Below are 26,831 nucleotides of genomic sequence, written 5' to 3'. Positions count from 1 at the left end.
GAGAAGCAGGTCCCCAGGGGGAGGCTGGCTTCCCGCAGACACAGCCCCATCCTTGGGGTCTAGGCAGCAGTCCCATCTGTAGCCAATACAAGTTTCGGTCCCTCTTGTTTGAGGGATACATTTAAAAGAACAGGAGGAAAGGAGAACCCCACTTTTTCAGAAGAAAACCAATGAAGGGGAAGGCATGGAGAGAGGACGAGAAAACATTAAAGAAATATGGTTAAAAAAACAGGTCCTATCCGCGCTTCAGAGCCCTGTCCCTGCGCACCCCATCCTTATGAGCCCGAACGGACGGGGCGGAGACACCGGGTTGGTCATCCAGACTTGCGTCTGAGTTGGCCTTCTCTCGCACCTGCTTTGAGTCTTACTAGTGAAAAGCCTCACAATGTAGTGGGATCACAGCGGCCTAAGTTCAAATGCAACCTCGACTCTTGCTTCATGTGTAAAATGGGCCTAATGGTGTCTAGACCACACATCGCTCCGAGAAAGAAATGGAGTACTATAGTGGGTTAGTGTTCCCCAAATATTCATGAGGCCCTGGAGCCTCAGAATATGACCTTATTTGAAGTAGGGTATTTGCAGGTGTAATTAATTAAGACGAGGTCATCCTGGATTAGGGTGGGCAATAATCCAATGGCTGGTGTCCTTCTAAGAAGAGGAAAGGGGGCCGCCTGGGTGGCTCAGTGGGTTAAAGCCTCTGCCTTTGGCTCGGGTCATGATCCCACGGGGTCCTGGGATCGAGCCCCGCATCGGGCCCTCTGCTCAGCGGGGAGCCTGCTTCCTCCTCTCTCTTTCTCTGCCTGCCTCTCTGCCTACCTGTGATCTCTGTCTGTCAAATAAATAAATAAATAAAATCTTAAAAAAAAAAAAAAAGAAGAGGAAAGGACATTTGAAGAACTAAAGTCATGTGAAGATGGAGACAGAGATTAGAGTGGTCAGCTACAATCCCAGAATGCCAAGGCTTGCCAGAATCTGCCAGAAGCTAGGAAGAGGCAAGGGAGCATTCTTCCCTGAAGCCTTCACAGGTCGTGTGGCCTGTTTTCACACGTCTGTCGCCTCCAGAAATGTGAGAGCGCTGGGAGCACAGTGTCTGTTGTTTGAAGCCACACCATCTTGTGGTAACTCCTGACGACATCCCTGGGAAACTCACACTGGAACCTCAACCTGTGTGAGCTTCCAGGCGCAGAGTGAGAACATGCTGGCGTTCTTTCGCAACCCCTCCTGCCACGATGCTTGCGCCTGCTTCCCCAGGGACATGGTTCAAGGAGTACCTGAGGGCCAAGAAGCCATGCTTAAAAGCAAAACCAAAACTTCTCAGGAGGCTGGGCTTCGGTCAGTTCCTCACAGCCAGTTTTGGTTTGAATTACCCTCCTGTTACAAGGAAGCCTGAGCTGGATGGAGAGGATATCTTCTCCTCCGTTGCCTCAAGGACTTTAAGTGACGGTTTTTCTTGACCCACCCGTGTAGGTCCCTCTGCCAGCCAGAAGGAGTCCTGCCTTGGAGCTACTGCTTGTTGTAGTGCTCAAGGCATACCCTACATTTGTTTTGTTTTGTTTTGTTTTGGCCGTTTGTTGGCTTCCAGGAGGGGATCTGATGCAAGGGCAACTATTGTTGTATTTTCCTTTGCGTCTTTCCCTGAGGAGAGGTACCAAGTTCTGCTGCGAGTAGCTAAGAGGCTGAGACTCTCTCCTATCTTGAGCCGGTGTTGCAGATGGTGATGAGGCCACCACGGTTGGGTAAGTGCGGGCAGACTTTCACTCCACACCACTGGGGGCAGGAGGAAATCTGCCTTGGCAGTTGTGCTCACAGACACCAACAAGCTCATTTCTGGCTGTCTCCAAAAGAGTGGGATTTCTCCTCCTTGCTCGTCTACTTATTACTCGTGTTGGAAAGTTTTAGGAGATGAGGGTTTGTTTGTTTGTTTCTGCATGTAATAAATGCTCAGGGAAAAAGAAACGAACTGTCTTGAGATTGCCTCTCAGCTTACCATTTGGGGAGGATCATTGGAACTTAAAAATTTGTGTCTTTTTTTACAATAGACATCTTTTGTGGTTATCCCTTTGGCAGGCAATCACCAGTCCAGGTGAGCCAGTGTTTACAAGCTATGCTCTAAGGATAAGCTGTTGAAAACACAGAAGTGCAACAACAAAAATGGACCTACAATTAAATTAACTTATAATACAGGCAACCGTTAGTTTAAAAAGCAACATGATTTGATTAGAGCAAGTTTAGCTAAATGAGAGAAACCTGCGGCCTCCGTTCTTATTGCTCTCTGCCGGGGTGTAGATAGTAGAAAAGAGGTGACTATGGGTTCTCATGGGAGAGGTCGAAAGGAGCGGCTTGAGTGAAATTCCCTACAGATAAGGCCTTCTAACGCTGAACTCTCATGGTTCTGTGGAATGGAATCACAGAGAGCCGTTGACAGAATGCACAGCAAGAATACTCAGTGTCCACAATAATCAGACACGGTCTCGGGAGTCAAATGCCAATTCCTTGGATATTCTCCAAGCTCCCTTCCAAGCCTGAGAGTCGAGGAGAGGATGAACCACATTGCTCTGAGAGCAGAAGCGGTCTGCGCATGTTCACCGCTTGAACTCTCACTACCAGCAGCTCTTCCTTGCCTGCAGCTTCCAGGTGTCTTCTCCATATTTCGCTTGTGTGGGAGCCTTTCCCTTCAGCCAGAGCTCTTCCTGGGCAAGGACTGCGCCTTTCAGCTTCTCTCAATCCCAAGTGCCTGGCACAGTGCATAGGTGACATGAGGGAATCTCAAAGTTTAGCCAGCCCCAGTCACCTCATTGCCTTCCAGCCCTCTCTACCCTCTCGAAGGGCTTGTTCCACTTCTAATTTTCCAGACCTCTGTTATCAACCCCCTCTGCTTCTTAGAGTTTTCCTCCCTGGGCCCTGAGAAGCTATGGTGGGGAAGCTTCTCATACTCTTAGGACCATTTCTTCTTTGCCTTCTTCTCTTGTCTCCTATGCCCACTCTCCTAATTTGGGGGCATTCGTCAGACTTCAGACCTTTTTCTCTAACCTGTGTTTTTAAGAAAGTTGATTCATTCCCCAATGTCAATTAATATTTGCATATTGGAATAACTTTTTTATCTTTATCTCTTTCACTGAATTGTGTCCCAAACTTTAGGCTTTCATTTTTCTTATATTGTTTCAATTCCTTCATGACTCAAACCCAATTCATTTCATAGAACTCAGCTCGAAAACCTGGCTCCTGATCTAGTATTTCCTTCGTCTCACCCTTCTGCTGTGGCGTCAGTATGGTCGGAATTGTCAGGTCTCAAAACCACAGTCCACTTGTTGCCTCTCCTTCTTTCCTGAATGGATGGTCACTTGTTAGTTGCTTTGTCGATTGTTTTGTGAATTGCCTTGTAGTCAGTTTCTCCTTCCTCTGCCTTTCTTCCCTTTTCTGACCCTGAATCGGGGACTTAACCAAATATTTGGATTAATACCATGACCCTCTAATTGAGTGACTAGCATTCCATGTCACTCCCTCAGTTCCATATGGATTAAAAAAAAAAAAAAATGAAAAAGAAAAGAACAAAAAATCCCAGCAGCTTTCATCTATTTTAAATACTCCTTTTAGTAACTGTCACTATCTCTTCCTGGCAGCTCTACCTGGCATTAAGCCCTTGACATTTTTGGCTCAACCTGCATTTCCAGTGTAGATATGGTACTCCCAGTACCCGTCAACAAGCTCTGTGTGTGTGAACCTCTGAGATTATCTCTAACATTTCTTCAGGGCCTCAAGAGTAGCTTCAACTCTCCAAAGCCCACTCATCTTAGAAGTATCCTTCCACCCGTCAGCTTCCATGGTTTGGGCATTTCCATGCAACACCTTTCACATCACTTCTTACCATTTTTCGTGTGTACAGAATTTTGGCTTTCTGACTATGATACCATGTCTTCAAGGGCAGGAACCCTTTCTTACTTGAACCCTTTTCTTGATTCCGCACTTTGATTTGAATTGATTCCCTAACTTGAAGACTTGCAAAAAAGTGGGAGCATAGTGTTTGTTGGCTAAAGAGTTGAGATGCAATTTGAATTTAAGTTAAACTTGAACTGAGGTTAAATAGACTATTGTCCCCTAATGCCTAGCTCAAAGACCACACAGTCAAAAGAAACAGCTTCCCTAGTGACCTGGCAGAGAGCAAAGGCAGGGCAGCAATCTGAGCAGGACTTTTCACCAATCTAAAAAGAGTATCTTTTGCTTCCTCTCTCTCTCTCAAGCCTGAGAACTTGTGAGTGAGAGTCCCTTCATGACTCTTCGTAGAGGCGCCAGGAAATGTTCTTGAATCTTTTTTCCTATGCTTTTCTGTTCTGTTTTACACCACGATGACATCTCAACTGCTAGGGTGTGTTCATGGGCAGCATTGTTAAGAATTACCCAGAAATTAATTAAGAATTATCTGGAAATAAAGAAATTCTGCTAAACTGATTAAATGATTGAAAACTGATTTTTTTCTGCTCATGTTCTTATGTACCCCTTTGAGGGTAGCTTGCCTGAGAACAGATAGCTACAATGAGCATCTGTCTGAGGAAAGCTCCAGCCCAAACAGCTCATACGTAAGGAATATACAATTAAGATAAAAACGAAAAGCCGTGCAGCCCTAGACAGTAAGATACTTAACATCCAGACCAAGGTAAATTTTAAAAGGCGAGACTGAAGAGGAGGTACGGTTGTTTGAACACATTCATTTCATCTCATGGTGAAGAGTCATCTCTATGCTCTTTTGGCCAAAGGAGAGCCTTACATATGGATGCTTTATAAACTATCATTGAGTTATTTAATTTTGGTAATGTACTCTATAAGTTCTCCAAATAAACTCTTTCAGGCTTTGCCAGCATGAATAGAAAAGAATTCATACTTTCCTAATATTGAAGGTTTCCAGAATCTGCTCTTTCAGAAAATGTCATTTTCCTAAAGCACCCAGAGGGCAAAGATCTCATTGAGGTAGACTGGCCTTTTGAGAGAGATTGGTGAGGGGCTTGAGGTACCTATGCAAATATTCTTTGGGGAGACAACCTTGTAAATAATCCTACTAAAGAGATATTCTTTTACTCTCCCATCTCTTGTGGAAGCACTTCCTTCCACATGCACCTTCGCGCAAGCAATTTTAAGGGGGCGGGTGATGTCCCCACCCCGTTAGCAGCCCATTCCACTGTCAGTGACTTAAACTGATGAAAATTTCTTTCTTATTTGGGGCCAAAATTATTAACCAAATTAAGTTTTCTGTTTCTCCAATAGACAACGGAGTCAACTTGGGGGCCAGTAGTCTCAGAGTATGATGCTAAATTGCCATGCATGCACTCATTCATCTGTCCATTCAGGGAACAGTCGTAATTGGTTATAAATAGTTATGAACACTCATGAAACACACACACACGCACACATACACGCAAACACACACAAAGAAAAAGAAAATTATTATAAGGACCTAACACAGTTCAAAGAACTCTTGTTCTAGCACAGAAGACCGATGTGTATGTAACCAGTTACTATACCAGCGTGGAGGTAAGTGCTATTAACACTAGTTAATAGCAGATAACAATTAAGGCAAGAGGAACAGCTGAGAGCAGTTAGGAAAGGCTTATCTCCTTGTGTTGAAGGCAGAAGAACGTAAGGCCACTTAAGGAAATATTTTTGACTCAGGACAGTTTCTTTGAGCTCAAGTAGAAATTGAGATAGAGAGAAAATAAGATTAGACAAGATAAAGTAAGATCAGAAATGAGAGATTAGGGGGCGCCTGGGTGGCTCAGTGGGTTAAGCCACTGCCTTCGGCTCAGGTCATGATCTCAGGGTCCTGGGATCGAGTCCCACATCAGGCTCTCTGCTCCACAGGGAGCCTGCTTCCTCCTCTCTCTCTCTGCCTGCCTCTCTGCCTACTTGTAATCTCTCTCTGTCAAATAAAAAAATAAAATCTTAAAAAAAAAAAAAAAAAAAAAGAAATGAGAGATTAGACACTCAGAGCCCCTGTGAGGACCTAGTCATGGAGAGCACATGTATTATTTCTGTGACTGAGGCAGGAGGGACCAGATCACAAAGGGTTGTATAGTCCACGCTAAGGCCTTATAAATGGTGGGAGCTTTGAAGTCTTTCCAGCAGGAGTGTCATGATCACATTTGGTAATTCCTTGTTCAGGAGATTCTTCTGTACAGGTGAAGGGCTCATTCCTTCAGCCAGTATTATCGGACTGCCAACGGCCCACCGGCCACGGCTCTAGAGACTGAAGGAAAGTAGTACGCAAAACAAAGATGTCAGTCATTTTAGTGATATTCTTACGTACCATAGCAGCTGATAATCTAATATAAATGTAATCTAATATAAATGAATACATTATATGGTATGTTAGGTGGGATTGAGTGCCCTGGAAAAGAGGAAAGTTGGGCATGCTGGAGAGAGAGGCACTGCTCCCGCAATCAGCACGAGGCAGTCTCACCAGAGAGCAAGGGAAGTCTCTGGATATGGGGAGGCGCACCCTGGCAGCAAGGTCAGCGCTTGGGCAGTGGATCTGAGAAAGAAGCCCACAGGCCTGGGAGCAGGCTTAGGGCCGTTTAGAGATTTCCAGAGTCCCAGGATCCCAGACTGCAATGGGTGGTGGGGTCAAGAGCTCCAGAGGACACTGTCAGTTCTGCAAATGCTTCACACTGCAGGGAGAGGCATGGCCACTCTTGGGTCTTCTAAAGTATGGGGCGCAAGACAAATGTCTCTCTTGCCTGGGCTACTAGACAGCCTTAGGATTTTATTCTCAGTGAAATGTTGAGTCATCAAAGGATTTTGAGCAGGAAGCGCTGCTTCAATATAAGGAGGAATGATAAGAATTAAGGTGATAGCAGTGGGGTTGTAAAAAGAAAAGGCATCACCCAGAAATATCCCAACACAGAATTAACAGGACTGGGGGATGGACTGGATTTTCAAGATGAGAGATGTGTGAGTTTAAGATGACACACGCAAGATTCTGGCTTGAGGTGGCTGTTATTATTATTATTGGCATTATAGGAAAAGGGGGCACAAAGAGTTTTAATAAAGCGTCCAGGGTCTTAAAGGCTCATAATTTCTAGACCCAGGATTTGAGCTCAAATGTGTCTGACTTTAGAGGTTGAGATCTTATCCATTGCACAGAAGATAATACCCCTAGAAGGTTGGAAAGTACCTTCTTAACAGTGTCTATCTCTCTCTGGGCCAAAGAAGACATTGTACAAGGAAAGTCCCCGCAGATGGGCAAAGAAGAGAGGGAAGTTACAGCCAGAGGGGAGTGAGCCAGACATCCTTTCTGTTGCCAGAGCATGTTACACGCTCTTGTTTTGAGCTCCAGAAATGCTGATGCTGGGCAAGTGCAGCATTAGGATGATACCTTGTCTGCGTACATTTGCATTTCAATAAGGAGCAGGGTCTTCAAGTCCAGCTAAGGTCCAGCATTTCCCTATGGAAAGCACTTGATGGGGCTCCCAGTTGATACCACCTAATGTGTCCCTCCCTAAAATGAGAACAAGACTACAGCCCACTGTGGACCTCACAGTCTCTTCTAGCTACTGCCTCATTGCTCGTTCCCATTATAACACTCTTCTCTGAAATGCTGCCTGTATTCTCCTGTCTCTGCACCCTTACCCTTATTTTCTCTCCACTTTACACCGGCTCTCATCTGCACAAATCCCCCCCACCCATGTCCTGCTTGGCAGGCTCACTCATGACCTCCACGCTGCTAATGGCAGCTCTCAGCAGCATTTGGCTCAACCGAGCACTCCCTCCTTATAGCACTGCCTTTTAAGCTCTTTCATTATAATTGAGGTATGGGGAGGCCAACAGATCAGGAGATAACTGCTAGTGAAAAAAAAAAGTTTGTTGTTCTCAGACCCAGAGAGAAGGAGGCATGCCACACTTTAGGGGCCACACAGGGAGGCATCAGGGTCAGACAGGAGGCAGAGCAGAAGGGGAAATGTGGCTAGAAGTCTTTATTGTGGTTTCCACAAGAAGGAGTGGGCAAGGCAGGGTAGGCAGGCTTCAATTGTCTAGTTTGAAATAGCTCATCAGGATTTGGAACAGAGGGGCTCTCCCTTGTTGTGTGGTACCTGGCCCTGGGGAGGTTAGGGCCATAAAGGAGAAGATTGAAGTTAGGGGTTCTCAGTTGTTTCATTTGCACTTGAAAGGCCTCCCCTGCGTGAGTTGTTTACTATCTCTAGGAACTGGCTAATCCTGGGAGGGGCAACCTTGCAGGATCAGCAGGCATCAGAATACAGAAAATAAAAGACTTGATTAATTTCCATTTTTGCCCTTTCCCTGGATCTTCTTTGCTAGTGCCATCCCTCCCAGAGATCCCTGCATGTTGGAATCCCCCACATCTCAATCCTTGGACGCTTCTTCTCTCCAGTGTCTCTTGTGGTGATGTCATGCAGCTCCCTGGCATTAGGTAACAAGTAGCCATTGAGGACTCCCAAATTTCTCTCTACCCCAAACTCTAGACTGTTATCCAATTGCTTACTAAACATCTTCATGTGAATGACTAGAGTCTCAAACCATGTACTGATTTCTGCTCCTTAATCTGTTTTTTTTCCATCTTCTCCAGTTTAAAGTTAGCCCTTTGCTTTTCCTAGAGCTTCAGCCTGAAGGGTAACCCTACGGTCTTGCACACATTTAGTGGCCCACGGAGCTGCTCTCAAGGAACATAGGCTGTGGATGCCATCTTGGTGCTCTCGCTCTGCCCTGCTTCCACTCAGCAGTGGAAAGCAGTGATCCAGAAGAAAGATGATATGGTCATCTGGAGCCCAGATTTTTGTGACCGACTCTAGAGAACACCTCCAGATTGCCTGGCCTTGGTGGCCAATAGGACTTACAGTTCCAGCCCACAGGACTGTATTATTTGCATATATCACTAGTTGCTGCCTAAGGATCTGACTTTCAACCAACCTGAATCTAGGTGCTAAGATCCTCCTCTTTGGGCTACTGACAGGTCTTGGCATATCCTCCACTGCTGGAAGCTATTAAAAATAAAATCGATGGCTTAGACAAGCACAAAGGTTTGTAGGACAACCAAGAACTGAGGCACGGTTAGAGATCAAGTTTCATTTCCTACATAAGATCAGTTTTTCATGAGAGGGAGTTGTTTCATCTTCTGTGTAGAAACACAGAGAATCAGGCAAAATGAAGTAACTAAGGAATATATTCCAAAGTCTTCAATAAATAACGTCGGAAATATTGGACAGCCATACACAATAGAATTAAACTGGACCACTCTTCTACACCATGCACAGAAATTAATTCAAAATGGATTAAAGACTTGAATCTAAGACCTGAAACCAAAAACGTCCTGGAAGAAAACATAGATGATGAGCTCCTTGACATTGGAGTTGGTGATGATTTTTTAATCTGACACCAACCAAAACCAAAAACAACAAAAGCAAAAATTAAACTTAAAAAGTATCAAACTAAAAAGCTTCTGCACATCAAAGGAAACCATCAATAAATTTAAGTCAACCTGCTGAATGGGAGAAATATTTGCAAATCATGTATCTGATAAAGGGTTAATATTAGTCCAAAATACCTAAAGAACTCACACAACTCAATAGTAACGCGCGCACACACACACAGAGTCAAAATAAAAATGGGTAGAGGATCTGATTAGATATTTTTCAAAAAAAGACAAATAACCAACAGGTTCATGAAAAGATGCTCAACATCAGTAATCACCAAGGAAATGCAAATCAAAACCACCATGAGTTATCACCTCACACTTATTAGAATGGCGAGTATCAAAAAGATAAGAGAAAACAAGTGTTGGTGAGGATGTGGAGAAGTGGAAATCCCTATGCACACTGGAGTCTAAGTTGGTATAGCCACTGTGGGAAACAGTGTGGAGGTTCCTAAAAAAATGATAAATAAAAAATAAAACTACCATATGATCCAACTACCATATGATTCCACTTCTGGGTGTTTATCTGAAGAAAATGAAAATGCTAACACAAAAAGATATATGTACCCCATGTTTGTTGCAGTATTATTTTCAATAGCCAAGACATGAATCAACCTGCTTTCCTGTGTGTACGTGTGTGCATGTAATGGAATATTACTCAGCCAAAAAAAGAATGAAACTTTGCTATTTGCATCAACATGGATGGACCTCAAGAGTATTATTACACTAAGTGAGTTAAGTCAGAGAAAGATGAATGCTGTATGGTTTCACTTATGTGTGGAATCTAAAACAAATAAACAAACCAAGCTCATAGATACAGAGAACAGATTGGTGGTTGCCAGAGGTAGGGGTTAAGGGGGTGGGAGAAATGGGTAAACTGGGTTTTTTTTCCCTAGTTTTTAAAAAATTGGAAGAAAAAATAGGACATCGTAGAGAAAGGTTAATTGCATGCTTGGGCAGCAGAGACATGAAATCAGCTTAAGGCAACTTGTGCAGAAAGCAAACAAGCTTCCCAAGATTAATAGGAATGTGTGAAAAGCAAACAGAGGCTACCTTGAAGGAACTTCTAGTGGCTAAAATTACAGTGATTAAGACTATAAAAGAACAATTATTGGGGCACCTGGGTGGCTCAGTTGATTAAATGACTGCCTTCTGCTTAGGTCATGATCCCAGGGTGCTGGGGTTGAGCCCCGCTTCAGGTTCCTCACTCAGCAGGGAGCCTGTTTCTCCCCCTCTCTCTGCCTGGTACTCTGTCTGCTTGTGCTCTCTCTCTGTCTATGTCAAATAAATAAACAAACTCCTTTAAAAAAAAAAAAAAGAACAATTATTATTATTTTTAAAAGCCCTCCAAATGGATCAGGGACCTAAATATAAGAACTAAAACTATAAAATACTCAGAAGAAAATATAGATGTAAGTCTTTGTAACCTTGGATTTGGCAATGGTTTCTTAGATATGCCACCTAAAGCATAACCAATAAAAGAAAAAAATAGATAAATTGGGCTTCATCAGAATTAAATTAATTTGTGCTTTAAAATTAAATTAAAATATTTGTGTTTCAAAGAACGCTATCAAGGAACTGAAAAGACAATTTGCAGAATGAGAGAACGTATTGGCACATTATGTATTTGATACTTTGGCAGTTTCTCAAAAAGTTAAACAAAGAATTACCATTTAGCCAAGCAATTCCACTCCTACATATCCAAGAGAATTGAAAACATGTCTACACAGAAGTTTGTACGTGAATGTTCATAGCAGCATTATTCTAAAAGCCAACAACTAGAAACAGCCCAAATGTCCATCAACTGATGAATGGATAAACAAGATGTATATTCATACAATGAAATACTATTCAATCATGAAAAGGAATGAGGTACCAATACATGCTACAACATAAATGAATCTTGAAAATATTAAGCTCAGTGAAAACAGCTAGATTCAAAAGGCCACATAGTATATGATTCCATTTTTATGAAATATCCAGAATGAGCAAAACAATAGAGACAGAAAGTATGTTGGTGGTTGCTAGAGATTGGAAGGACAGGGGAGGGGAATTGGGAAATTACCATCAATGGGTAGTGGGTTCCTTTTTAGGGTGATGAAAATAATCCAAAATTAGATAGTGGTGTGGATTTCACAATTCTGTGAATATACTGAAAACCACTGAATTGTACCACTAAATTGTCTGTATTTTAAGTATATATGAATATATGCATACACACACACTCTTTTATTGTATGTCAATTATACTTCAAGAAGGCTGTTGGAAAAAGTAAGTTTAAAGAACAAATATATATTTGTATATAATATATTCCTCTCTACAGACCACTTCTCACCTCCACCAGCACCATCATTCAAACCAAACTATCATCTCTGTGAAAACATTCCTCACTGATCCTCCTGCTTCTAATCTTGTCCAACCCACTGTCCTTCCCAAGTCTCTATTGTCTATGACAAAGCTGAGTCCTCTTTTGAAAATGTAATGAGATCATGTTGTTCACCTGATCCCAGATCCTCTGCTGGCTTTCCATCACACTCAGAGAAGCATCTGACTTAGACGTATGGCTCCAACCAATTTCCCTTGGAAAAATAGTTCCATGGCCAGTAAAATTTGGAAAGTCTCTTTGAAGACAGACTAGTTCACAGTGATATATCCTGTCCCTTTTGCCTCAACCACAAAAAGTGCTTGGATTTGAGAAAGCCTGAGAACAAAGGTAGAAGTGTAGGAGGGCTAGCAGGACCAAAGTCAGGCACCCACTCAGTGTAGCCAGTTCTGTGCTCTTCCTGTCTAAACTTCTTAGTAACATGTAGTTCAAATAATCGGCAAACTTGATCACAACACTCAAAAGAGCCTGACGCTCTCCTGCTCAGGCAAATATCAAGTGTTTATTGAGAATCTCTCTCTGCTCTACTGAGCCCTGTCCTTGAGTATCTGACTCCCAGAGTTCAAGGCCACCTGAAGAAGTTGGTGTGCACTATTCATTTGACAGTCATTTGGTTTTCAAGGACCCACTACTGAAAAAACTATGGGAGGTTTTGTGGAGGAGACAAAGAGGCTCAGATAATTACCAGTGTGGGTGACTCATGAGAACAGGTTCGTAGTCAGGAAAGGAAGAAGAGCTTCTGATTTGGATCGATGAAGAACACCTTGCTTCCTCTTACCTCGTCTCCCATCTCCTCCAGGCAACAACTTTGAACTTCTCTTCCTGGGGGTCCACCATGACTCTGCTGCCTCCAAGATGACCAGAAGGCAGTAGGCTCCAGTACAACGGAGCCCCTGGGAGAGAAGCTAAAACTTCTCTTCTAGGGGCTTGTTTATGTGTCATTTTCCTGTTTTCAGGAATGAGCAAGTCACCCAATCACGAGACCCAGCAAAACTGTAGGAAGCGCTGAGACATTCAATTGTCTGTTTCAGATTGGATACAGACCATGTTCCTCCTTCCGCTAATTTTGAGCCTGGGAATGCAGCTTCATCAGACAGCAGGTAAGAACGGGCGAAAGGAGGGGGTCTGAGGAAGAGGAGTAAGCAGTTGCCCCCAGCTGAAGCCGATGATGAGAATGGGGTCCTCATGCTGAAGTCGTTCTCTGACAGGAAGTGGGATTACTCTGTTACGTGCACAGTAAAAAGAATGGTGCCCAGGTGGCCTGTGCTTGCCCATGTCCCTGTCTTACAGAAACAATAACCATTGGGCAGATGAGGAAACTGGAATTCAGAGAAGTTATTTAATTTACCCAAGATTATGTAGTTAATAGACGCCACAGACAAGCTTTCTACACAACTAATGTCCTTTCTGCAAGGACATCAGCTAGGTGATGTTGATAAACAAGCATGGCAGGCAGCTCCTAATCTTCCCCCTTTGGAAGGGGATTTTGGAATTAAGTTTGACTATAGACATATATTCAGTGTTGATACTGGATGTTCACAAAACCAAAAAGTATGATTGATGGATTATGTTGAAGAATTAACCAAAAGATGAGGTGCCCGAGCAGCTCAGTTGTTAAGTATCCGCCTTCAGCTCAGGTCATGATCCCAGGGTCCTGAGATCGAGCTGTCTCTCCCTCTCTGTCAAATAAATAAATGATATCTTTTTAAAAAGAGAGAATTAACCAAAAGGAAAGTATAAACAAGTTGTATCTTGCTTTCTCCTCAAGTTTAGAATTCTTCTCTGCTTTCCACTATACATTATGCAGATGATATCAGTTCAAACAAATATTAATTACCTGCCTAAATTGGACTGCTTTCTCCTCAGGGGTCTTTTTGTTTTTTGTTAAGTCTGATCATTTCCCATCTCCCTAATTAAGGAGTTTTAACTTCAAAGGTTTCTCATAGAGGCTATCTGAGCGGCAAAATGTAACAAAAGGGTCTGAGGATGGAAAAAAACGTTTATTTCTGGGGAGGGGAAGCAGTCCAGGATGAGGATTAAGAAGGACAATCTTTTTTTTTTTTTTAAAGATTTTATTTATTTATTAGAGAGAGAGAGCGTGCAAGAGAGGGAACACAAGCAGGGGGAGTGGGAGAGGGAGAAGCAGGCTTCCCACTGAGCAGGGAGCTCCACGTGGGGCTCGATCCCAGGACCCTGGGATCATGACCTGAGCCGAAGGAGATGCTTAATGGCTGAGCCACTCAGGCGCCCCAGGAAGGACAATGTTAACTAGTATGTTTCCCAGGTGTTGTTTTTTTTTAACAAGAAATACGCATTTATTTGTGTATTAAAAGAAGTATTATGCCCTTACTTGTCTATTAAAAGAAATATAAAAAAATTACACTTGTATGATAAAAATATAAATTTTAAGATATAAGAATTATTTTCAAAAGAATGCTTTCAAAAGCATTTGAAGGCATCAGATTATAGCACCAGGTGCCTGAGGACAGCCGCAGCTCTCAGGGCGGCCACCCTGCTGGCCTCCTCCCCCTCACTGTGCTTGTTCACCCCTAAACTTTCTCACCCCAAAACTTCCTCTCTTTGAGAAAGAAAAAAAGATAATATAATTCTTTATTACTTTCTCTATGTAAATTTCTATTTTTAAATTTTAAAAAGAATGCTCATAACAGCATTGTTAATCCTTCCAGAAAAGAAGCCCAAAACAACCAAATCCACATTAATCAACAGGATAATGCATAAATTGTGGTATATGAACAGAATGGAAAAACACACAGCATTCAAATAAATTAATTGCAAAAATATGCAACTACATTTAAGAGTCTTAGTAACATAATATTGATTAAAAAATACAAAAAAATCAAACACGGAATACAACATATAGTACAATGGCCTTTTTATAAACGATATATACCTATAGCTATATATATTGCAATATACCTATATATGTATAATATATGCATATAATGCATGTGATATGCATATCATAATGATATGATATAAGCAGTATATATATGTGTATGTGTGTGTGTATATGTATATGTATGTATGTGTGTGTGTGTGTGTCTGCTACATACCTAGAGATGTGTGTGTGTATATTATAGAGCTAGAAAATAAGCCAGAGATTAATAAACACAATATTCAGGATGCTGATTACCTTTGGTGGAGATGTATGTCATTAGTAATGTTCTGGTTCTTGGGGTAGGTAATGGATTCGCAGGAGTTCATTTTCTTTGATTTGATATCCTTTAAAAATTTTTTGTAATTTAAACTTCTTTGTTGTAAAAGATGCCACAGGCAGAGAAAACCACATGAAACAAGTGTAAACCATCATGTTGCTGTAAGATGAATGCTTGTAACCAGTCACCCATGTCAAGTGGTAGACCTGTACCAGCCTTCCCTGAAAACATTCCCCTGCCCCAGTCCTACATAACCTCCCCCCAATAACACTCTACTATCTACCCTTTTCTCCATTAAAAAATTTTCCTAAATATCATTAAAAGAAATATTAGTAAGCACTCAGCAAAATATGTTCTTTATAGTTTCTGAATCAGCAAATACAGATATCGCTCATTTTAAAGTGAATCTATATATTTCATTGGATATGCTGTAATTTATTTAACCAGTCCTTTATTGAGAGAAATTACAGTTATTTAAAAAGCAATCGTTTCTTGCTAGATTAATGCTTGAAAAAATGTGTTTCCTAAAGACTGTGATGAAGGCTGACTCTGAGTATGACCCACATAAACCATTGACCATGAACCCTTTCCTTACTTGCCTGTCTGTGGGTGCTCTGTTCTGTTGTCTATCGAACAGCTTAATTGGCAGAATACATTTTCATTTCATTGTTTAAACATTTATTTATTTTCAAATTGACATACAGCAACATTTAGTCTTTTTAATAGAAACATCTACGAGTTTTTGGCAAACAATGCCACAATCAAGATCCAGAACAGTTCCACCACTTGCCAAGCAAACAAACACAAGACACTCCCCAACTCTTAAAGCGAGGTACCCACTGATCTATTCTCTGTCCTATAGTTTTAAATTTTCCAGATAATCCCATACATGGGATTATCTGCTACATACCTAGAGATGTGCTTTTTTCTGGCTTCTTTCGCTTAGCATAAAGCAATTGAAGATTTTGTTTATTCATTCATTCATTCATTCATTCATTCGAGAGAGAGAGAAAGCACAAGCAGGCAAAGCAGCAGGCAGAGGGAGAGGGAGGAGCTGCTGGCTCCCCAGTGAGCAAGGAACCTGATGTGGGACTCAATCCCAGGACCCGGGATCACGACCTGAGCTGAAGGCAGATACTCCAACTGAGCCACCCAGGCGCCCCATCATAACGCAACTGAGATTTACCCATGCTTTTATAGTATCAGGAACTCATTCCTTTCTGTTGCTGAGTAGTATTCCCTATAGAGACCAAATTTTGCTTATTCATTCCCCAGCTGAGCTGAAGGACTTTTGGGTTGTTTCCTGTTTTGGGCAATTATGAATCAAGTTACTATAAGTGCTAATGTATAGATTTTTGTTAGAACATACGTTTTCATTTCACCTGGGTAAATACTTGGGAGTAGGATCGCTGGGTCATGTGGTAAGTATATACTTAATTTTATAAGAAACCAGCAAACCTCTCCATAGTAGCTGGATTTCTTTGCTTTCCCAGCAGCAAAGTATAAGCACTCCAGTTGTTGCATTCCTGGGAGCCCTTGGCATTGACATTTTTGTGTTTTATAAAGTCATTTTAATAAGTGTGTTGAAGTATCTCTTTGTGGCTTAATTTGCATTTTCCTAGTATGTCATGATGATAAGCGTATTTTCACATGGCAATTGGACATATCCATATGCCTTCTTTGGTAAAGTTTGTATTCAAACTATTTGACCATTTTTAATTGGTTTATTCATTTTCTTACTTAGTTTTAGAGTTCTTTGTATAATCCAAATGCAAGTCCTTTAACAGATGTGTGATATGCAAGTATTTTCTCTCAGTCTGCGGCTCATCTTTTCATTCTCTTAACAGTGTCTTTTTTACACAGCAAAGATTTTAAGTTTGGTGGAATCCAGCTTATCCTTGTTTCTCACACGGACTATGCTTCTGGCATCATGTCTGAGAACTCTGCCCAGGCCAAGCGCTCAAAGATTTTCTCCTATGTTTTCTTCTAAACACATGATAGTTGTACATTTTACATTTAGGTTTATGATCCATCCTGAGCTAATTGTCATATAAGATATAAAGTATAGGTTGAAGGTAATTCTTTTTCTTTTCCGTGTGTGGATGTCCAGTTTCTTCAGCCTCTTTTGTTGAAAAGACTATCCTTTCTTTATTGAATTGCCTCTGCACATGTGTCGAACATCAATTGGTCATATTCGTGTGGGTCTATTTCTGGACTCCATTCTGCGTCTGTTCTTTGCGTGTACCCTTTCCCTCATAGCACACTCTTCTGATATCTCTAATATTGTAATTCTTTTTTTCTTATGTTTTTATTTCAAAACCTAAGGTCATCTTGTAACCGAGACACGGTTAAGGGGAAATATTCATTTCTGTATTTTCTCATGTCTTGGAGGAAAAGTAGCTCCAATTATTATTCCTTTTATTCATATTTTTCCTTCTTCCTTCATCCTCCAGGGAGGGATAAAAGCCAGGGGGTCACATGACCATGGTGACACTTGAGGTCACTCTGGGGTGGGGACCACACCTTGGGTCACTCCACTTAACCTATCTTCAGGCTCTGAAACTACTTCTTCAGATCCCTGAGGTATACAAAGCAGAACTATCAGGCTGCAGAAAGGATTTCTAAGAGCTGACATGTCCCCATGCAGTATTCCTACAAAGAGGAGTAGATGAGTCAGGAGCCCAGAGCAGGCTTCTATCCTAAACTAACAACTAGAGCTTTCTGAAGGCTGTGGTTGTGTCAAGCAGACCCCACCTTTCAAGTTCATTAAGTACAGAGTCTGAAAAAACTTCAACTTCTGTTATTAAATGGAAAAAAAATGTATAAAATTAGCTTGAAGGGGAAGCTATCTTGGGAAGTAATGCAAATGATTTGTTTTGTGTTTCTGGAGACGTGACAGGTGCTGGCTCCTATAGATGCCTGATTGCAAATAAAAGACAATTTTCCTACGAACTTTCAGAAAGGCTCCAGCATTACTGAAGCCAGCTGCTTTCATTTGCTTAAGGAAAATGCATGTATGAATTTTTCATGCCCTGGCCAAATGTGTTACCCTTTAATTTACTCAGGGAGCCAGAATGAATGGGAAAACCTGCTTTGTTTTGTTTTTGTCTGCTTAATTTTGTAGTTGCAGAAACTTTCCAATGTTCTCCTTTGTCTCATAACTTCAGGAGTTCAATGCTAGGTTGAAGCTTAATATAATAACCTCTAATTTCAAGCTGTATTACAAAAGTATAGTCATCAAAACAATATGGCATTGGCATAAAAACAGACATATAGGTCAATCAAATGGAATAAAGAACCCAGAAATACACACACACACATACGCACACACCCACACAAACCAAATTATATTTTCCTTACCATAAAGTTGAAAAGTATATCTATCTCCTTCATGGATATCATATATACACACCAGTGGATACATTGTCGTATCTGTAGAGTTGTTAGTATAGGTTTTCGAGACACAGAGATACGAACTGGAATTCCAACTCCATGAGTTACCACTCTTGACCTTGGGCAAGTTGTATCACTTCTGTAAGCCTAAGTTTCACCATCCATGAGATAGGCATGATAACTCCTGCCTTGCAGGGTTTGGGGAACTCCAAAGGAGATGATGAAGTAAAGATTAGCCCAGTGTCTGCCTCACTGTGTTGAATAAATGTTGAGGATTACTCTGCTTCCCAGTGAGAGCCCAAGTGCAGGCTCATGTTAAAAGAATGCTTCTCAGACAGTGACGTCCACATGAACCACCTCTGCTTTGTTAAAAGGTGGAGTCTGCTTCTCTAGGTCTGAGGCTGGGCCTGAGATTGGAAATCCCTTGCTTGCTTCCAGGTGAAGCTGAGGCGGGATCATAAAAGATATTTGCCTGTGCAGGTATTTTGTTTATCTAACCTATGCTTCCTAATACTCTGCACATTAGAAGCTTCCAAGGAAATCTTTAAAAAAATAATGGATGCTAGCCTCACAAAAGGATTAGAATTTATATTTAAAGAATCCAAGGTGGGGTCTGGTATTTTTTTAAAAAGCCTTCCGAGTGATTCCAATAATGGCCACAGTTGAGGCACCCTGCTTGGTGACTGTGATGTGCATCCAGGCTTGAGAAACATGTCTTCATGCAGTTGTTTGCAACTGTAATTTTATTGCCTCTGTAATTTACATCAAGTAAGAATAATTTAGGATCTTAAAAGTATATTGCATTTCCTGAACTCCTCATTTTTATGGGGTAATCAAGCTCTCAGCTTTGCACATCTTAGAAGATTTAATTGAGAAAAATTACACCAAATGCAATTAGTCCTCTAGTTTTCTGAGCTACTCAGATATTTGATTCAGGTTTGCTAATTACTCTTTCCTCTTACGAACATTAGCTGAAAAATATCACCTGCCTAAGAGGTAACATGCTTTATACCTACAACCCCTACACACACTCTGCACAAAGCAGAGGAGAAAAGAAGCAAGCAGAAAATGGACTTTTGTCAAAGGCCCAGAGTGTAAAGAGGGGAGTTCTGCTGTCTGCTATGGGGAGTTCCAGAGGAAGTTACTTCTCTCTCTCTCATGAGAAAGCCTAAGTGCGGTAGATAAATTTGCTAAATAAATTCAATAGAGGCAACACCCAAGGTCCTCCGACACATATATCAGACTTAGCAACTGAACTTACTTGCAAATCCCATTTATCCTCCCTGCTTCCTGCTGTATCATGTGTGGGGAAAAAAAAAAAAAATTCCTGAACCTGGCACACGGAAGACGGTTGCTGATGTACCAGATGGATGAGTAAATATTCCTCTGCAGGCCAGAGTGGATTGGGTAGCAGGTAGCTCTGTCTTGGTTAAAAGAGGACTTAGTAACTCAACGTTTGGCGATGACCCCCATCAGAAAGGGATCTACCCTTAAGAGGTCCTTTTAGAGACACCCAGAGTGAGAGTTACTACGAGTGGATGTCATGAAATGGAATCATGCAGGAAGTTCGGAAGCACAAATCTCTGTTCACGTGTGTCATCTCACAGTCTTCCCAACCTGTCCACAGGCAAATGCGGGCGTGATCAGCAGTGTTTGACCGAGAAGCACTCATGTTCTAGATCTGCCTCAGCCCCAGCCTGCTGGCAGATGTGAATTCTTTCCTGTACTGCAAAACTGTCAGAAAGGCGTGTTAATGTTCTAGTCATGGTGAAAACAGGGCTTGCAAAATGTAAACTCGCCCAGTTGTTCTTGAGAAAGCTCAAGTTTGGGCGTCACTACCAAGTGTGCTGTGTGATGATTAAGAATGCCCTCCAGCTTGTGCCCCAGGGGCAAGTTGCAGTTTGATGAGAGGAAGACAGAAGTGGTCAGGCTCATCCTCTCTTACTTCTCCCTCTTGCTGCCATTTGCCAAACTCTTAAGTGGGAGGAACTATGTGCCAGGTGCTGAAGACACCAAAACAAACAGCCTGGTCACTACCTTCAAAGTCTTGCAGCATTGTAGGAGGAGAAACTCAGGTCAGAAGAGAATTGCAGTGTGAACCATTTAAGCAATAGGAAACCCAAAATTTACTAGTACTTTATTTATTTATTTTAAGATTTTATTTATTCACTTGACAGACAGAGATCACAACTAGGCAGAGAGGCAGGCAGAGAGAGAGGAGAAAGCAGGCTCCCCGCTGAGCAGAGAACCCGATGTGGGACTCGATCCCAGGACCCTGGGATCATGACCCGAGCCAAAGGCAGAGGCTTTAACCCACTGAGCCACCCAGGCACCCTTTACTAGTACTTTAAAATCTATTGCCCAGTAGGTTCCTGGGTGGCTTAGTCAGTTAAGCATCTGCCTTTGGCTCAGGTCGTGATCCCAGGGTCCTGGGATGGAGCCCTGCAATGTGACGTCTCCCTCTCCTCTGCCCCTCCCCCTCAAACTGTGCTCTTTCAAACAAATAAATAAAATCTTTCAAGAAAAAAATCTATTGCCCAGGATGGTCAGGGAATGGGCTGTCCTGGTTAATAAAATATCACAGTTAATGAAGAATGGCCCTCGGAGCACCTGGATGACTCAGGGGGTTAAGCCTCTGCCTTCAGCTTAAGTCATGATCTCAGGGTCCTGGGATCAAGGCCCACATCAGACTCTCTGCTCAGCAGGGAGCCTGCTTCCCCCTCTCTCTGCCTGCCTCTCTGCCTACTTGTGATCTGTCTCTGTCAAATAAATAAATAAAATCCTTAAAAAAAAAAAAAAAGAATGGCCCTTGTTAGGTCCGTTATGAAACGAAATGAGACTGAGACAAAGTGAAAGTTATTTAAAGCTTTATTTTATGATAAGTATTAGAAGTCAGACTGATTGGTCAGGGGAACGAGACTGAGACAAGGTGAAAGTTATACAAAGTTCTATTTTATGTCAAGCATTAGAAGTCAGACTGACCGGCCAGGGCCATCTCTGAAGAGAGCGACCACCCCCAGCTTACAGGCTCAAGAATTGACTAACTGACCGGTCAGGGCCGCCTCCGAAGAGGGCGACCCTCTCCATCTTACAGATTACCTTTTATAGAGCAAAAGTCTGGCCACACATAGGTGGCCAATGAGATTGTAGTCATGTTAGGTCACACTAGGTGGCCAATTGAATTATAATTTACCCTATAGTAGCTGTTTGACCCAACCTATTACTCTGGTCAGAATGGGTGCTCAAGGTTGGCGCCCAAACTGTGGGGTTTACATTCTTTGGTGGTTAGGGAAAAAGCATGTGTGTTTTTTACTGATTGGATGTCTCCACCCGGCCCGACTCGTCCTTGTATTCTGGGCTCTGTTACCAAGAACTGGCCGACCTGGCCTTGTATTCTGGGCTCTGTTATTAGGACTGGCTGACCATATTTTACTGGTTCCCCAGACTTGCTGCTAAGTAAGTTCCTCTGGGGGAAGGGAGCAGGGTCAGTTTAAGTTTTATTGCACAAACAAGAAAATGGCTTTTAACCAAGATGGAGTTGCTCTGGCTAAATAGGTCCTTACAGCCCTGTGTTACATGTACAGATTACCACTTTCCCAAGAATTTTAACAGGGTACAAAAGACAGGAACCAGTGTTTGCTGACCACCTATCCCCTGCCAAAATAAGGCACTGCATACTTGCCATTTTGTCTAATATTCACCACAGTACTTAGATGCAGATATTAACCTTACACATTTATAGATAAAGAGAGACTCACAGAGCTAAATGACATATTCAAGATCAAAGAGCTCATAATCTCACCCCAGTCGCTCTGTCACTAGACCCCATGCTCTTACTGTACTGCTTTTTGTAATAGTAACATCTCCTTGAATAGCATATGCTTAGAAGCCACAAATATTTGTTGAATGGACGTCTTGACTAATTAAATGAATGAATGAAGCAAGCTGTCCTGAATATAATTTGATCTAGTCTTTTGTCATCGTTCAGAAATTACGTTAAGATCTTGCCACACCTCTGTGTAATGAATATCCATTCACTAATGATGGAGGTGACATAACCTTGTGCAGTTTCCCACAGTGTCTTCATGCACACACTATCTTCATTAGTTTTACTTTGCTTTACAACTCTTCATGCCGTTGTTTTTATAGAATTCCTTTAAATCAACTCAGCTTTTATTCTTTGAGAACAACGGAAAACAAGGACCACTGTTACTGGTAAACAGAGGATATAAGCAAAAATAAATGTGATGAAAGCAGTGTTATTAAATTCTACCCCGATACCTACAGTATCTGCCTGGGAGCTTTCTCTTTTATTAAAGGGAGAAATAGCCGTTATTGGAGGTATGAGAATCTAGTTGCAAATTATATGTTACTTGAAGGGTTGAAACAGGATTAAAGAGGAAATAAATTCCTCTCTGAATAACTCAGTTCCCTTTAGGCCTTAATTCTACCTTAAATATAATTATTTTGCATGCTTCATATTTGCCTCCTATTTTGGGACATACTGTTGCAGTAACTATAGAATTTTAGCGAAACAACTAATTGGCTCCCAATTTTAACTTCACTAACTGTGTGTCCTGGCGTGAACCTCTTTGAGCCAGTTTCCTCAACTGTAAAGCAGTAATAGTAATACATATTTCATGGTTGTATTTTCAGGATTAAATGATGTAGTTATAGAAGCCTAGCACAGTGCCTGGTGCATAGTAGGTCTACACTAAATATTAGTTCTATTCTTCCTTTCTCCTTACTGACAGAAAAGAAGAACCTTGTCCAGTGGGCTGATGTGACACGGTGGTTAAGGGCACACCTGGGTCTGATCCAGGCTACTTCCCTGTGCCTCAGTTTCATTTTCTAACAAGACGATGGCTCTATTTTGCTGGCTTTCTGGGAAAACTCAATGAGATTGTGTGTTAGCAGAGGACTAACCCCTAGTAAGAACTCAACAGATGATAACTATGATTACTCCCAGTCACGAGAGGAGGTCGTCTTTGGCAGGGTTGATATAATCTGATCCATACAGAGAAAATGAGCCCGGGTGAGAGGCGAGAAGACAATAATCAGCCACACAGGTGGGGCGTGTTGAGAGAAGTAGCTCAAAACAGTGGGTCAAGAGCTCCACTCTTGCCCAGACAGGACAGGGCACTGGAGAGGAAGGAACCTGAAGGACGGCTCAGTTCGTGACAGGTGTCTCCCGCACCAGGGCGTGGGATGGGCCCCTCAGCTCCCACTCTGTCCAGAACTGAGTTGTGAAGGCAAACAGTGGGAGAACGCCTTGTTTTTTGTTCAGCTTTATTTACAGTGACGGCCCCTAAGGAACTGTACACAGTGGACTATGGGAGCAATGTGACCCTGGAGTGTCACTTTGACACTGGAGGTCATGTGGAACTCAGAAACTTAAAGGCCAGTTTGCAGAAGATGGAAAACTATACATCCTTGCAGAGTGAAAGAGCCAGCTTGCTGGAAGAGCAGCTGCCCCTGGGGAAGGCCTCCTTCCACATCCCTCGAGTGCAGCTGACGGACGCGGGCCAGTACCGCTGCCTCATCATCTACGGCCTCGCCTGGGACTACAAGTACCTGACTCTGAAAGTCAAAGGTGAGTCGTTTCCAGGGCGGGAATCTGTGGAGGCATCTGCACAAGCAAAAACCAGGAGGATGGTTGCACAGAGATGGGGCTATCTTAGAGAAAACAGAAGCACCTGCCCAGAAATATTTTCTTAAAATATATCTGAGTATAAGGTAGCTGAGGTGAGGGTACGTCAGGGTAGGAGCTGCAGGAATGATGTGGGTCTAGAGGGAAGGCAGGAAATGGGTCCCTGAAAGCCGGGAGGGTGCCTAAGATAAGCTTTGCCTGCTCACACTTCCCCCAAGGAACAACACTGGCTTGATCATTAAGCTCCTCTTTAAGAGAAACTTACTCCTCTAGTCCAGAGCATTTCGAACGATGGTTTGCTGGCCATTCGTGGAATAAAGCATCGATTTAGTGAGTAGCAACCAGGTGGGTGTCTTTCTTCAAATAAAATGAATAGATCAGAAGGCATCACATAATAGGGCTGAATGTCATTTTGTGAAACTCTTGTTTCAGAGATAAGGGGTGTGTGTGTGTGTGTGCGCGCACATTGGATTGTGATGTAAAATATTTTTTCTCACTGTGGGACACGGTCCCAAAAGTTTGGAGAACGCTGTTCTAGTCCAAGCTTCACGTATTGCAAATGAAGCAGCCGAAGTCCAAGAAGTGAAGGGTGGTGGGCTTGGGGAGCCCAGTCAGGTCCAACGCTGTCCCACTTCCTCTAGACTGAGGGCTCTCCTCACCACAACACAAGCCAAGAACCTAAGTCTGAAGAAATCTTCAAGGTCATGTTTGCTTTGGAAAAGGCCATTTTGAGAAAGCCTTCTAACAAAAGAACAGACTCGGTTCTGTTCCTAGCTTGTGTCTTTCAGCCCACACTGACTGATCTGGGTTTTCTCTGTCCTCTCCAGTCTCACCCAGTAAGCCTCAGAGGATCTGTACTGTCTTCTGGAAAGTCCATAGACTTCGGACCCTAAAGACCATGGAGCTTGGTAGCAATGTTGTGACTTCATGATCTGGGACAAGAAGGATAAAGCGGGAGGATTAGACATGAGGGTAAATGCTTTCACCTGTGATCCTGGGCAGGCTATTGCACCTTTACAATCACAAATTTTTCTTATTTGTAAAAGGATAGCCATAGTAGCATCTACCACAGAGGATTATTATACAAATTTAAAAAGATACTGAACCTAAGGAAGTGAGCATGGTTCTTGGCATGTGGTGAGTGTCTGGAGAGCTGGTCCAAAGACCTCCTCTGACCTCAGCTTTCAGTAAGTCATGAGGAGAGTTATTAGCCTGGATGTAACTGCCTTCTCTCTTAATTGCATTTCCCGCACCCACAACTGGGATGAACTCCAGAACTTTGAAGTTCGTCTGATCTCAATTAATGGGAGGAAAGCAGGCTCTACATTCTCACGATCCCCTAATGAATTCAGTGTCTGCCCCCCTAGCGCACTGCCTCCGTGTTTGTTAACCTCTGCTTGAATGCTATAATGCATCGTAGGGTCCCTGGGCAACCTGGGGCCAGTCCTTCCACTCCTCTCCAGCTGAGGGCTGCCCCTCCTTCCTGGGATGCCACGCTGCCAGCTTCATCACCTAGAGCAGAGATGGTCAGCTGCAGACCAGTGTATTCCTTAAATCTTAATTATTTATTCTTTAAATCCTTGTTGCTCTTCGAACGATGGTATATGTGGATCACAGGATTTTCTGAGGGTTCGCGGGGGCCCGGGCAATTTTAGGAAATGAGTTTCTAATTCTTCCTCTTCCCCACGTATTCTTTCCCCAAATTGAGTGTGCCCGAGAATTAGGCTTCCAGGCAAGTCTCTTGGGGTTCCCCTAAAACACTTCCTCTTTTATCATTGGCTTCTTCCATTTCATAAGAAGTGTACCTCTCACCAATGTGGTGTGTTGCCTCCGGGTGTAGAAAAACTCTTCCTTGCTAAACAAAAGACTAATCGGAAATATTGATACCGTATCAAACTGATGACTAACAAATCCTTCTGCAAAACAGGTGATACCAAATTCTGTTTTCAGCAAAGCTGGAGGAGGGCCTAGTACAGTTAAGAGCTGATGCTAAAAAAATGAAGTAGGGGTTGTTGTTGTTGTTGTTGTTGTTTTGCCAAATAAATCATAAGGCTATTGAGCATGAAATGATATCTCTATAACAAAACTCCTCCCACACCCACTACTTGTTTATATGAGTAAGTTTCCTTAGTATTTCTTGTCATAAAAATGGAAAAATTGAAATAGAGCTGAGGCTAGTCTTGCCTCATTCCAGCAACCATATGCATCCTTGGATACATGAACAAATTGAAAAAGAGAGCCCCACCCATCCCCTTAAGGGATACATTTCCAGAAAACTTCTTTTTTTTTTTTTTTTTTCAGTATTCCAAGATTCATTGTTTATGCACCACACCCATGGAGGACATTAGGAGAAGGACAACTCTTATCTTTTAATCATTATCAATATTCATAATATTTTAAATTTTGATTTTAGGTGTTCTGATAATAGAAATTAGATTTCAGTGCAGAAGGAAACTGAATACTTGAAGCCTTGTGATCACAAGCAAAAAAATTAATCTCAATAGCTATACATATTTTGTTGTTGCACAGAAATATGAGGATCCCCAATACAACATGTTGAGATTGGATAGAATCCTGTAGAAAAAAGTGGAATCGGAGCTGAAGGTCATGGAATGAAACAGTATGAAAAAGATAGTTTAAAGCTCTGACCATTACAGGAGAATTTTTTAAAAGATTTTATTTCTTTATTTGAGAGAGGGAGAGAACACACAGGGAGAAGCAGGCTCCCTGCTGAGGAGGGAGCCTAATGTGGGACTCAGTCCCAGGTCCCTGAGATCATGACCTGAGCCGAAGCAGATGCCTAACCGACTGAGC

General features: G+C 42.3%; 1 protein-coding gene across 11 annotated transcripts in view; it reads left to right on the top strand.

The window, feature by feature from the left end:
- The first annotated feature begins 858 nt into the window (after positions 1-858).
- PDCD1LG2 (programmed cell death 1 ligand 2) overlaps positions 859-26,831 on the top strand; it is a 75,687-nt gene continuing 49,714 nt past the window's right edge. For 6 of the 11 annotated variants that reach the window (XR_014301565.1, XR_014301566.1, XR_014301567.1 and 3 more), the window contains exons 1-3: positions 864-1,736; positions 12,830-12,898; positions 23,655-23,960. Coding sequence is in view for 4 of the 11 variants with exons in the window: in XM_082694327.1 (XP_082550453.1) it covers positions 1,712-1,736; positions 12,830-12,898; positions 23,655-23,960 (400 nt within the window). In the remaining 7 variants the exon portion in view is untranslated. Of the gene's footprint in view, positions 1,737-12,754; positions 12,899-23,654; positions 23,961-26,831 lie in introns of all 11 variants that reach the window. The other 5 variants (XM_082694329.1, XR_014301569.1, XM_082694327.1 and 2 more) reach the window with 5 other exon arrangements.

This window comes from Mustela nivalis (assembly GCF_964662115.1).
Source record: "Mustela nivalis genome assembly, chromosome: 13".
Classification (NCBI taxonomy): domain Eukaryota; kingdom Metazoa; phylum Chordata; class Mammalia; order Carnivora; family Mustelidae; genus Mustela; species Mustela nivalis.
The sequence above is the reverse complement of the archived record's forward strand: the minus strand, read 5'-3'. Positions and strand labels throughout refer to the sequence as shown.